Source organism: Cololabis saira, chromosome 17 (assembly GCF_033807715.1).
Source record: "Cololabis saira isolate AMF1-May2022 chromosome 17, fColSai1.1, whole genome shotgun sequence".
In the NCBI taxonomy this organism is placed as follows: Eukaryota; Metazoa; Chordata; class Actinopteri; order Beloniformes; family Belonidae; genus Cololabis; species Cololabis saira.
The window spans coordinates 29,682,698-29,696,801 of record NC_084603.1 but is presented as its reverse complement, the minus strand read 5'-3'; the positions used below and the strand labels follow the sequence as shown (position 1 = coordinate 29,696,801).

The window sequence follows — 14,104 nt, the reverse complement described above, 5'->3', positions numbered from 1 at the left end:
AGGCTCCATGTCTATTATTGTTTTTTTCATTACTGAAGTGTAGTTTTGGTGGAGTCTCATATTGAATGATAACTGACATTTGATGATTAAAAAAAAAAAAGAAACTGTCAAGTTAAAATTCACATCTGAACAGCTGCAGCATACATCCTGTTGTGCTTTTGCAGCCACTTTTAGTTTCCTCAGCCTCTGCAATATATTTTTAATTTACTCGTATTAAAACAATTTCTGCTTTAGTGATTTAAGAGTAATGGGAACCATCCTTTAGATCAGTTCTTGCTTTTGATGCCTAAGTTTGTTGTCACTGGCCAAACCTTCACTTATGTTGATTTTTCAAGGCTCTAACTTGAATTTGAGTACATGTATGTTTTGGTGGCCAAGTTGTTGCTACAAAAAAAAAAAAAAAAAAGTCTTCCTCGCTGTAAGGCTTCCCACAGGGTGGGAGTAGAGAGATGCTTCTCTTCTCTCCCCAGTTGTGTTCACTTGATCTCAGATGCAGGAACTTGGACAATCAAAGCAGCATGCCAGGGCAATCATTTAGTTCAGTGCGGGTCAATGAAACAATCTAGACTTGATAAATGACAACAGGAGGGCCAACATGTTGCAAAAGCAAACCTCCTTTGGTGCCACGAAGAACAGAATTCATGTTCTGACGAGGAGAGAGAGAGAAAAAAAAAGGCAAAATCCTGCCTATCTTTGGAAGAGAGACCACAGCCATCCATTCCCGTAAACTGCGGTGGGAAGTGAGCGCCGGTGCTCCGTGCACCCAGAGAGGCCAGGCTGACCCCATTACATGAGCAGATATCTTAAATGTTTGCACATGTGGACTGTGATGCTGTTTGCAGCCGTTGAGCTGCTTAGCAGGCCCCCAAAAAGCCCTCGGGGACCCTCTTTCTCTTCTCTTTTCTTTCCCTCCCCCTCCCTCTCTCGTGCTCCATCATTATCGCCCACATGCTTTTCCAGAGACATCCTGAGTGAAACAGCTCAACGTCCTCGATGGCTATCACATGTTCCCGCTGAGGAGGGAGGCAGCTGGGGAAAGACATCTTGAGGAGAAGAAGACAGGGTGTGCTAGGCCAAGATTTTCCTTCTCTTTGTCGTTGTTTCATTAACAACTTTGCCTCAGACTACAGAAGTTTTTAAAACACGGTCGAAACCTCTGGCTTGGATGTATGCTGTCCTCTGGCCGCCCTCCTTCCTCTATTTGGTTCTACAAAGTTCCCGCATGTTTTCAGCTCTGTGGGACTATTATCCTTTAAGGTGTGCTTTACCAGAGGAATAGATGAATTTATGTATTTTAAAAACAATTATTTTAGGAAAACATTTAAGTTTTCCCAAATATGAAACTTCTGTAAAAGCTACCAAAAACCAGTAAAGGTATAGTGGTGCTTGAAATATCTTTTAAGCAGATTAGCAGTAAATATGACAGGAGCAATTTGGGGTTCAGTATTTGACCAAAATAAGCTTTGTCATGTGACAAAGGGAAGCTGTCAATCAAACCTCTCGACCTCCTGAGCAGAAGTCACTCAATCAATTTCCACCCAGTTTGTTGTCAGAGAGAGTCCCATAAATAAAGAGAAGCACCATTTTCACAGCACATCTTTGCATGATGTCCGACCCACAGTGAGGCAGCTTGTGCAGGAAACTGAAGACCGTCACGACCATGAGGGGACATGGTGGTGGCTGCATTATGGTGGGGGATATTTTCATTGAAACTGTGTCAAAGGAAACCTGTAACATCCACCCACGCCACAGGAAATTGTTCACCATCAGAAGAATGAGTCGCCATGCTTTCTGCAGTTTCATAACAACTGGACAAAGCTCGAAGGCTTTGTGACTTTTGAACAGGAAGATTTATTTCTTTTTTTTATTTAATCCTTCTTTTTAGGAAAACAATGCCACAAGGAGCAAAGTGGTAGGATGTGTGATGAGTGGATGGGGGTTGGTGACCCTAAACTGACCTTAGGTGTGAGTGTGTGTGACCAGGATGGAGCAAGTATGATGGATGGACGGATGGAAAACACTCCATTCTCGGCTTAGAAACTTACCTGTGTGACATGGTGGTGGTAGGATTATGGGGGGGGGGGTCTCTGCAACTCTGCCAAAGTGGCTTGTCAGCATTGACGGAGAAGCAAATTCTCAATTACTGCAGCCAAGTACAGGACTGTCTCAGAAAATTAGAATATTGTGATAAAGTTCTTTATTTTCTGTAATGCAATTAAAAAAACAAAAATGTCATACATTCTGGATTCATTACAAATCAACTGAAATATTGCAAGCCTTTTATTATTTTAATATTGCTGATTATGGCTTACATTTTAAGATTAAGATTCCCAGAATATTCTAATTTTTTTAGATAGGATATTTGAGTTTTCTTAAGCTGTAAGCCATGATCAGCAATATTAAAATAATAAAAGGCTTGCAATATTTCAGTTGATTTGTAATGAATCCAGAATGTATGACATTTTTGTTTTTGTAATTGCATTACAGAAAATCACAATATTAATTAATTTTCTGAGACGGTCCTGTATATCTGCTGATGAAGTGCACTTACACACAAAGCCGATCCTTATTTTAACAAAAAAATGCTATAGATGTTAAAATAAACCAAAATAATAAAACCATCCAGTGCAGTTTTGGTTTATATTAATGCTAAAACTGTAAAAAAAAAAAAAAAATATTAAGGGTTCAAGTTTTTCAAAACTTCAGATGTCACACAAAAACATCACTGCTTCATTTCCTTTGTGCGCGTTAACTGCTATGCTTTAGCACATTTTTGTTCCTTTTATTCGATGACATTCGACTTCGTATGCTAATGTGAAGCAGTTACAGTGCGGGGGAAATGGAGGGGATGGGGGTAGTTTCACACACACCGTCTCACTGTTGACATGGGGAAGTGTCGAGACCGGAGCACAATTAAGCAGCGACTTGCACATGGTTTCACTGTGTTCTCTCATTTTATTAGAGGCGGAAGGTAAGACACACATTTCACTTTAGATTTCTCGCAGACCTGGCCACCCTTCAGTATCTACAAAGTATATCCTTTTCCTTCTCAAAAGCAAGAGCTACATCCATCTTACATGTTAGAAACAGTTATTAAAAAAAAATAGAAATAAAAATGTACAACATACACTTGATATTTATATATATATAATATATATATATAATATAATATAATATAATTTTTGCTCTTTTGTTTTTACAGAGTTAAAAATACTAAGCATAAAAAAAATGGATCCAATTTATTACAGAGCAATTTTTTCGAATTTTTCTCAATTTAAATACACGAGGAGATAAAGAGGATGTGTTCAGGCACTTGAGACGGAGATAAAAGAATAAACGCTGACGCGCACACTTCCCAATCTGAACGGCCCTGATTCATGGCTTCATCAAAGGATCTGATTCTACTAGACAGGTGTCAGTATGTGATAGCATATTCAGCTGATCCCAGTAGCTTTGGATCAAGGAGCAGGAGAGAGAGGGGGGACGGATGTGGCATAACACGCACTCACACACACACACACACGCACACACACACACACACACACACACACTCACACACAAGGAGCAGACAGGGCAGGATGTATGAAACAGATACAACCAGGGAAGGAAAAAGGACATCCTCAGGCATTCAGTACTTCTACTACAGTAAGGGACCTTTCCCTGGCAGAACAATCGGGGATTTATATTTGTTTCCAGATTTTCAGATGTTTTTTAGTCTCCCCGTCTTCCCCTGATGGGATTTACTGACGTCCTGCTTCTTTTTATCTTTTAAAAGCTTATTGTGTTCCCCCATCACATCCCAGACGCTGCCATGACCCCGGGCCCTGTTGAAGCAACCCCTGCGGTTTAGTGTTGCGTCGTCGGCAGCGAGGGCGCGATCGGACGGCCCGCGGCGTCGCCCACGACGCCAGGTGAGGACAGCGTTCTCCTTTTCCTCCGTTTGCCTGAGTTTGTACACAAACAGATCCGCCGTGACCCCGAACGAACACTTTTAACGGTTTCTTTCTTCATTCAGCCGAGCTGTTGTCGGGCTTTCTGACTTTACTCTTTGTGCTTCTGATGATGACGGACCAAATCTGGTATGGAGGGGAAAAAAGAGAGAAGAAAATGCTGTAGGGCTGAGATGAAGAGCACACGCCGGTCACATGTGGTTCAAGCCAGTTGTCTCTTATGTTAGTCTTTCATTTTCAACAACATATTTTGGCCTTGAACTAATAGTCATTTCTTTTGTTGTTTGTGTTTTTTTTTGGTACTGGATGAGTTACTTACTCTTACACGGCAAAACAGCTACATATTTATTTTTTCCAAAGTTAAATTTTTTCTTATGTCATGTGCATCTAATTTTAATAATTTCCAATCCTTCGCAGACTCCTGAAAGCCATTCTGTCTGGGCAACGAGCAGTCTGACACACATCCATCTATGAAAGCCTTTTTCTTTTTTGATTGGATTAAACTGATGGATGGATTCAGTTGCTTTTAAATAAAACCAGACAAGACGTTTCCCGTTCGTCCGAGTGAAACCAGCTCCCGCCTCCAGCCTGGCGCGCTCGGATGATGGACGTGAGTGGTACAGACGCTCTCATCTTAACTCTCTCTCCTTCCTCACATGTCAAGCTTTTCCTTGAACAGCTCTGGGGTGGTCTGGGGGGTCGGACCGGGGCTTATCTTTCAAAAAACGGGACACATCTTAAAAGTATCATTAATAATCATGTTGTTGGCAACAGAATAAGAAGTTTGCCTGATATTAAAAACTCACAAATTAAAGTTTTTTTGAGCATGCAACTGCATGTTTTTCAACAAATGTATTTTAGGAGGAACTTCAAATCTGAAAAACGCGGCCTCGGTTTTCCCCAGATGTGACGGATGAGATCAAGTATAGACGTTGCTAGAGGACAGGAAGGAGGTGATTGTACTTTGCAGCCAAAGTAAGATCCTGTGTTCACACACTTAAAGAGGATCGTCTTTAAAAAAAGTCTTTTAAAAAAAAATATCTATTACGAAAAAAAAAAAAAAAGTAGTATGTGGTGAGGCTGATTGCTTGGAGCTGTAACCCTGCTCTTACTTTTCACTATAATAGACATCGTCAGCGACGCGGGTCAAGTTTGGAGTGCGACTCCACGTTTTAAGGCATACGGGCAACCAATTGTAATGCTATCTGACCGACTTCTCAGTCCTGGACGTGACACGGCGGAACCGCTGGCTGAGGTTCTGCAAAGAAATGAGGAAATCCAAGCCTTAAAAATCCCTCGCCCGCTTCAAGAGTTCGACGAGTTAAAAACGAGCCTAAAAATCTCACTGAAATCGTAAGACTCGAAGGGTTCCCGGTCACGGTGTGTTCAGGCACTGTTTGAAATAACGCGAGAGGAGCCGAGAAAGAGACGGGGTGCTAGATTATTGTAGCGTGACTCGAGGCGGCGTCTCGTTTTCGGCGGGCGGATCGCGACCCAGCACCCTTTTTTTGCTGGCACATCGATTCCGTGAGAAAATAAATAGGATAAAAACCACAAATCTTTGGAATATTTGAAGATTAAGATGAGTACCATGCGTGTTTCAGTGAACAAAGAAGGTGTCTATGGTGAAAGAGCTATGAAGACTATATACATGACCTTTACTATAACCTGCGGAACAGATAGCAAAAAACGCCTCCATGCACATCGTCAGCATCCGCGCACACATACACACACTCACGCAGGCGCAACGAGGTGTAGTGTCTGATTTGTTTTGTAGCTGGAGCTGAACTGAGCTAGCCCGATATTGGAATAGGTTATAAAACAAAATGGCAAGACAAACAAAAGGAGGAAGAAAGAAAAAGAAAAATACAACAAAGAAACAATTCAAGTTCTTTGACGCAGAGTCTGTGTACAAATATAACAATATAAAGTACCTGCATATGTGATACATGACATATAGGTCAGCTATAAAAAAGGCCCCCTGAAAAACGACTGCTCTCTCATTAGAAACAGAGCATGAAATGGCCACGTGGAGAAATGAGAGAACTGTCTGCCATAAGGGGGAGCTTATCTTCCCAGGCTGTTCAGAAAATGCACCAATAGTTTTTTTTAATTCTTTTTTTGGCTTATTTCAGTGTCTGGAATTTGTAGAAAAACCCCAGAAAAACCAAGGCAAGAGCGCGAGCAGCCGTGATCATTCGTCCCCATCCTTCCCTTTCCTTGTGCCTGTGTTGGGTTTTAAGGGTCTAGTATTTCCCCGGGGCCTCGGCTCAGCTCAGGGCCTTGTGCCGGCCCCCGCAGCAGCCGCACGCGAGCCCCGCTCGGTGGCAGGCGTGCAGGGGCGGGTAGAGGCAGAGGCAGGGCGCCACCACGGACAGGGCCAGCAGAGCTAGCCAGCGCGTGCCCGGGCAGCCCCCGCCGCCGCCCTCGCCCCCGTCGCAGGAGCACGGGTCCGAGTAGTCCCCCTCCGGGTCGGACATGCAGTGGTAGAGCATGGTGTCCGCCAGCCACATGCAGCTGACCCGCCGGATGCACGCCCGCACGGGGTCTGGGGCGTCCTGGCACCGGCCCCGTCTGTTCTCCGACGTGTAAAAAGCCTCGCCGCAGTGCTCGCACTGAGCGCGCTCCATCCGGTCGCCCTTGCGCCCCTTCCCGCCGTTGGACGACGGGGAGGAGCTGGGCAGGAAGGAGCGGGGCTGGGTGGAGACCACCGAGGAAAAGCCCGAGCGGTGCGACCCGCTGTGGCCCTTCACGGTCAAGGGTCCGATGGAAAGGTCCGAGTCCGACGGCGACAGCGCCGGCGGCAGCGGGTAGGTGTAGTCGTGCTTCTGCGTCTCCGTCTTGTCGAAGTGCACGTAGGACTCGGAGTCGTCCGTGTGGATGAACTTGTCCCGCATGGTGGCGTGGCGGTAGTCCTCGTAGCCCGTGAGCCAGTGGCGGTCCGAGTGGCGGCCCAGGTGGCGCTCCGTGGTTCGCTCCCAGCTGCGCTCCCGGGGGTTGATGCGGACGATTTCTTCATCGTCGAAGGTGACGTGGCGGGAATTCCGAGGCAACGGCTGAACAGACGGGGGAAAAGAAACAAACGTGAAACACACAAATCTAAAAGACCAATGGCGCTTTTCCACTAGTACCTACTCAGCCCGGCTCGGCTCGCCTCGGTTTGGTTCTTTCCCACTGTTTTCCCAATGTAAGGTTGTACATGTATCCATGTTCTTTTTTTTTTTTTTTTTGTGTGTTTCACTCATAGTGACATGTACCGTCTTATTTGCTCAGGAGTCAATATAAGTAATATAAGTTGTAAAAACAATATCCCATGCCACTCACACACACTTATTTTGTTCTTTATTCTTTATTCTTTATATATTGCATTATTAGTTTGCCATCACTTTTGTGTAGTTATACTTTTTGGTGGCTTCAAATAAGCCCATTGGGTTTTTTGCCTCTTCCTGCACCTATAGTATTTATATTTGATATTTCCTGTATATTTTTAAAACTGTGCAAAACAATAATCTAAACGAACTAACTAACTAGATACTTTTTCTCTATCTACTCTGCCGAGGTTCTAAGCGGCTGAGTCGGCTGTATCTGACATCATCACACTACAGGCCACCAATTGGTCGGGGGGTTAGAGTCAGACGTCTGAGTTAGGAGGCAGAAATCAGCAAAAGAGCGACTCTTGACGGCTTCTGGTTAATTTTATTCAACAGGCAACGGCAGCGCAAAAGTCTGTTTGGTGATCCAACTCTGAGGTGCAGATGTTCATAAACCTGGTGCTGAGGAGAGAATTAAAAAGGGATCTAGACGGGCGATAAGGAACGACCAGATCTACCAGGAGCTCTGTCACTTCATAGCTGCTCACGGCTACCAACTGACTTTGCAGCAGCGCCGAGACGAACTAAAAAAAATTAAAAGCCCTCGCCGCTTGAAGCTTCTCTCAATCTCATTTTTTAACTTGATATTGAACACAAGCCACAGATCCAGCAGCACATATATCATCTCCTCCAGATTCTACATCTTTAGTGTTGTTTTCTTCTTCCTTTAGATCACACAATGAAATACGTCACAGCAGCTTCGCTCCAACCTCCTACTTTTACTCCAGGTGCTGAATTGTTATGGAAAAGAAACCAGGCCGAGCTGAGATGATTAGAGCCGAGTAGGTACTAGTGGAAAAGTGCCACAAGATGCACGTGCAGTACTTCAGGTGCCCCACTGTTGCATTATCCGACCAGAGGTTGTGCGTCTCACCTGGTCCAAGTAGTAGTGGTCTGTGAGGTGGTAGGAGTCGTGCAGGTCGTGACGATGCCTCGCCATGCACTTGTGTCTCAGCGGGAGGGGCGAGGACTCGAGCGGCTGCAGCGAGCTGTCCAGCTTCTGGGAAGAGTTGGATGAGCTGTCCGTCGTGTTCTGAAGAGACAAACAAACACAGGATGGAGACTTGAAACCCCGGCTGCCTTTTGATTGGACGCCTCAAACAGCACGAGGACGGCACGATTGGACAAACAAAAACAGGAAGCCTCCATGAAGCGCTGATTGGAAAAACAGGAAGTGGGAGCTCCGGGTTTAAAGCCACTTGATGCACGCTTGGACCGCCATGTGGAAGCTCGACCTTCACTAGCGTTTCCAGTCAGGGCGTTATCGTCTGTATTTTTATAACTGCGAAATCAGTTCTGCTTTTTCATGCAACAAATCACCTTTAACCCTGGAAACGGCGCTTTGGTCGTGCACTTCAAAAGGATATACAAGGATTTGTCAGGCTTCACATGGAGTCTGAGCTGCAACTTGATATCAATGCTCCACTTTTGCACACAGTAACGAAAGCATCACCTTTTTTGGCCTCTTCCCTTAGTCTTCCCTCGCTCGTCTTTACCCTCTTTCCCCCTGAAACAACCTGTCCTCCTTCCCTCAATCGCACTTTCTCCACATTCCACCTTTCCTTCTCCCGTTCCCCATCACTCTGCGTGTGTGCTCGTGTGTATGAATAGTATCCTGTCCCCTTTGAGCCGAGGGCTGTCAGGGCTCCGCTCCAACTCAAACTCTGGCCAGACACAAGACACTGGGGCCGCTGCCGTGCAGCGCTCAGACAGACACATTCAGACAGGCACACGGGGGGTCATCCTCTGTGGGCAACCAGCTGATACCCGGGCCCGGGACTCCTCCCGTCTCCTCGTGTATTTGTGGGCCTATGAGTGCACGTCAAGGATATATTAAAGATGTGTTTAGCTCAGGGAAAAGGGTGAAGGAGGGCACGCTGGAGCCAGTGGATAGTGATGCTTACATGATGACTGGCTGCTGGTTAAAAAGGAAACAAAAACATAAATACAGTAGGTATCTTATGGTCCAGTCTGGACCAGGTTATGTTTCAGTATCATTTGTTTTTATTATTATTATTATTATTATTAGGGCCCGAGCACTTACAGCGCGAAGGCCCTTTTGTATCTGTAGGATTTATTTTATTTTTATTTTTGTAATTTTTCCGACGAAATTAGGTCCTTTTTGCCCCCCTTAAACGTGCCCCAAAAAGTCACCAAATTTTGCACGCAAGCCAGGCCTGGCGAAAAATGTGATATTTAATGGTTTGCATTAATGGGCGTGGCAAAATGGCTCAACAGCACCCCCTAGAAAACTTTGTGCCTCAAGCCCCACAATACGGTTTGACGTACATGCACGAAAATCGGTACACACCTGTATCATGTCGCAACTTAAAGAAAAGTCTCTTGGCGCCATGGCCGAAACCGAACAGGAAGTCAGCCATTTTGAATTAATCATGTAATTTTGGCGCAATTTATGCCATTTCTTCGGCCGTTAATGCAGCCCCAACTGTAACGTGCACCCAGGTGTGTTATACATCAAAATGTGCATCTCCATCCTGCAACGCGCATTACTCAGTCAAAAGCGTTACCGTGGTGACGATAGACGCCAAAAAGTGCGCGCAAGGGCCCGTTCATCGCTGTTTGCAGCTTTAATTATTATTATTATTATTATTATTATTATTATTATTATTATTATTATTATTATTATTATTATTATCATTTTACTATCACCAAAAGAGATCGATTTTACTCCAAGTTTTCAAATGTTCCTGATTCCCTCATCTAGAAAGACTTGAACGGCTCCAGACCAGTTCAAGTTTCTTTAGTAACGGAAACTGGTGGTTGGACCTGCTGGCCTCCTGCTCACATCTTGAGCAGAACAATAAGGCCCAAACTGCTCCTTATGTACTCCATGTGTACGGAGAGTGCAGCTCTGATGAGATGGATCGGGCTGCAGTTCCTGTCGGAGACTTCAAAGGCTGCGGGTCATGTGAAGGATGGCCGACCGTCAACAGCAACCCACAAGCTCTATTCTAACCAAGATTGATAACCAGATCTTTGAGAAAACTCTTCTCATCATGACCAACGGTTCAGACGTGTTTCCTTCCTTTACTGGGTTTTCCTACCGGGGATGACCTGAGGTGAGAGACTCAATTAGCTACTGCTGTTGTAAATGTTAGACTTTACAGTCTTTTGCTGGCATTTATTTGTAGATTTAAGTTTTTGTAAAAATGCCTACATTTCAACTCACAAGGGGACCGGATGAAAAGTTAACACACAAAAAGTGATGCTAACACAATTTTCGGAGCCAAATTTTATGCAAATTTCTACAATCTGTGTTGTGACCAGTAATTATGGTTGACTAAAAGTGAAACTAAAAGTGAAAAAGGATATAAACTGAAATAAAAAAGATTTTATAAAATAAAATAAAAACCAAAATGAACTATGCAAAACTGCCTGAAACTAAATAACATTGCAGATAAAATAAACACATTTTTTTCACTAATTCATTCTTTTTTTCTACTTCCAATAACTCAAAATAAAGAAAAAGGGGATTTTCGTACTGCATGGCATTGTTGAAAGGATTATTTCATCCTGGATGTTATTGTCTGTAAGTCAACGCCTCAAAAATTACAACTACGACTAAAACGAAACCAAAACTAAACAAAAACAAACCAAAAACTAAACTGAAACGACTGATGTGCTTGTTAAACTCACTAAAACTGAACTGAAATAATCAAACAAACTGAAAAAGGAAATAAAAATAAAAACTATTCCATAATATTTGATAATAGATAAGAACATTGAGACGTGTTAGTCAGTGGCAGACCAATCAGCTGACTGGTCCAGATAAAACTCTCTAAAACTGGTCCACATAAATGCAACGAAGGTCTTGATTGCATCCATCGTCAGTTATTTGAAAACGCTTCTGGATCTCTGATCTTCTGGCTGTTTAAGGCGTTGCTATATTACTGATGCCCACCATCGTTTACCTGATCCACGTGCACAACATCTACCACCCAGTCCAAAAGAAAACGAGGCATTCTCTGTTGTAACGCGATCTCGGCTCATTCGCAGGTGAGATCCATCCTCAGCATTCCTAACGAGCTTAAACTTTAGAAAATCTATTATAATGTAATTCCAAATTTGCCACCGCATGCTACACCACCACTTATATGCCTGGAGTTAAATGACCCAGATCTGATGTCTGTCTGTCTGGCTGTCTGTCTGCTGAAGCCATACCTATTATATCCTGCTCCCCACATGGATATTGCCATGCTGACAATTTCCCCCAGCTTTCTTACAAAGCCCTCAGAGCAGCTGGCCAAAAATAACAGAACTTGCTGCCTCTGCTCCAGGTCCCGCCTCCCTGTAGAAGCAATTACTGGAGGGGGTGGGGGGCTGATACGGTGTAAAAACCAGTCCCGGCTCTGCAACTGCAACTAATTCAACACACAAACCAGACTTTCTGCTTGAAGCCAAAGCTGCACAAGAGGAATGAGAGGAAGGGAGAGTTTGTATTTGTGGACATCGTCTCGCTATATACTGGTATTCTGGTCCAAGGCTGCACAGAGGGCATTTCAAGTTATTTTTTGACACAAAACATGCTCCGACTCAAACCTCTGGAGGATTCATCCTTCAACAAGCTCGTCTCACTTTAGTGGGATGAGCCCAGAATTGCTTCAATGGCTTTCACTCCCCCTGTTGTGAATGAGCCAAAATAGTCCCGGAGACAGGAGATGTGCTAAAGAGAGGCACAGGGGAAGGCTCGGGTTATGTTTAGGTTGGGTGAACGAAGAATAATTTAGGGAAGTATGTCCATCCTAGCTCTCTTCCCCTCTAACCATCCTCCTCCCTTCCCCCCAAATGGCAGTAAATCTGCAGCTGCATTTCCCCCTGTCCACGGCTGCCTTCCTTGCAAACTTTGCCTCCACTGCCATTAACTTTTGGAAAGGTCATCATCACGGGCTGAGAGGAACTCAGGTGGTGCCAGAGCGCTCAATGAATCACCGTTAACCTATGATTTTAGAGAAACAACAGGAGATGTACACAAAAATACACCTCATCAGTCCAGAGGGATCCGGAAACACTTAGCTGGCTGAGTATTGCCTTTCTGTAGTGCTGTATCGTACAAAAAGTATAAAATTAAGGCATAATCAACCTCCACCTGCAAACTAAACGCTTATAGTTTGTTTAACTGTGATAACTGACTGAGATCAGGGGACTCCTGCAACATGCTACATCATGGCTTGGCACCATTATGAAGTTAAAAATACATTTCATTCACTTTTACTTATATGGATTCACAGATCTCACAAATCAATTTACAAATAATCCAAGCAAGTTCGTATTCAAATACAACTGTGTAAACTCCAACGCAATCCCGATCAGTACAATTCATTCCAATCTCATCCAATCCAATGAATCAATCTGATCCATCAAACCCGAGCTCTCACTGGGCAAAAGGCAGGCACATCCTGCAGGTTCCAGATCACTATAATGGTATTTAACTTTATTTGTGAATCAACCAAAACAGCATTAGACAACAAAACAAATCTCCAATACAATTTTAAATGGCAAAATGTGTTTTAAATGCTTGTGAATTAGTAAATAACGTTTGAGAACACTCATCTATATGTGAGGAGAAGTAGGGATGCTGCTTTTACTGCACTCAACGCTAGGGCTGGGCGATATATTGAGATTTTAATATATATCGATATATTTTCAAACGCGATATGGTACAAGACAATATCGTTTATATCGATTAAAAAAAATATATATTTTTTTTAATGATTTTGATATAGCTTATTTTGTGACAAATTTACTTGAATGTTTTATTTGAGATTTGCACAAATGTTTTGTTATTTGCACAACTGTCAACCTCAGTGGACAAGTCTGCCTGTTACTGTCTACATTGTATTAATTGTACAGTGTATTTTAATTTAATTGTTATGCAGGAAAGGGATATTTGTTTTATTTTATTCAAGAAGCATTTTTATTCTATATATGCAGGCAGTTTATTTTTATTTCATTTGTTTTATACATTTTGATATTGTGCAGACCTCTGTTAATAAAGGAACCTGTGTGACATTTGGCACGAGGCTTTGTATTAAAACTGATTGTTTTTTTAAGGGTTTGCCTCAGAAAAAAATGAAGCTAACAGAGATGCTATGCTATAATGCTTTGGGGGAAACCCCAATTATGGCACAGAAAAAATATCGAGATATATATCGAGTATCACCATTCAGCTAGAAAATATCGAGATATGACTTTTGGTCCATATCGCCCAACCCTACTCAACGCTAAAGATTTTCTTTTTTAATTGTAAATCTAATGGTTGTTTTAATATGGTGGTCACGAAGCTGTAGCTGCTTGAGCCGGCCGCCACAGCCCCGCCCTCGAGCCCCTGACGTCAGCGCAGTCTCAGCAGCACATGGGATGGCGACTGCATGACCAGTGTTGATCAGCTCACACAAGGTTTTAATGACGGCACTGATCAGTGAGGCGCTAGCAAATCAAGCCATGTTTCAAGTGTTCAGTAGGGATGGGCGGTAAAAAATGTATCACGATAATTTCTGGCTTTTATCCTGATAACGATAAAAATACGATAAAAAAAATACCAATTCAACTGCACCTTTTTAACTATAAATCTATCACCACATTCAGCCTTTGGAGCCCCCAAAACACTGCTCTAAAAGAATACTAAATGCTACTAAACTACACCAATTAAATTGAATTAATAAAAACCAATTAAATTAGTACACCTGTACTGCAAAACTGTAATGACTCAAATGAAACAAGTTCAACATTTATTCAAACTGCATGGCTTAAACAGTGGGATAA

The 14,104-nt window shown here is 43.2% G+C and overlaps 1 protein-coding gene across 1 annotated transcript in view; it reads right to left on the bottom strand.

The window, feature by feature from the left end:
• Positions 1 to 2,935: 2,935 nt before the first annotated feature.
• The window catches only part of LOC133463297 (sprouty-related, EVH1 domain-containing protein 2-like), a 33,632-nt gene continuing 22,463 nt past the window's right edge, over positions 2,936 to 14,104 (bottom strand). The window contains exons 5-6 of the mRNA XM_061744760.1: positions 8,196 to 8,354; positions 2,936 to 7,006 (exon numbers count right to left, since the gene is read on the bottom strand). Coding sequence (XP_061600744.1) covers positions 6,221 to 7,006; positions 8,196 to 8,354 — 945 coding nt within the window. The 3' untranslated portion in view covers positions 2,936 to 6,220. The remainder of the gene's footprint in view (positions 7,007 to 8,195; positions 8,355 to 14,104) is intronic.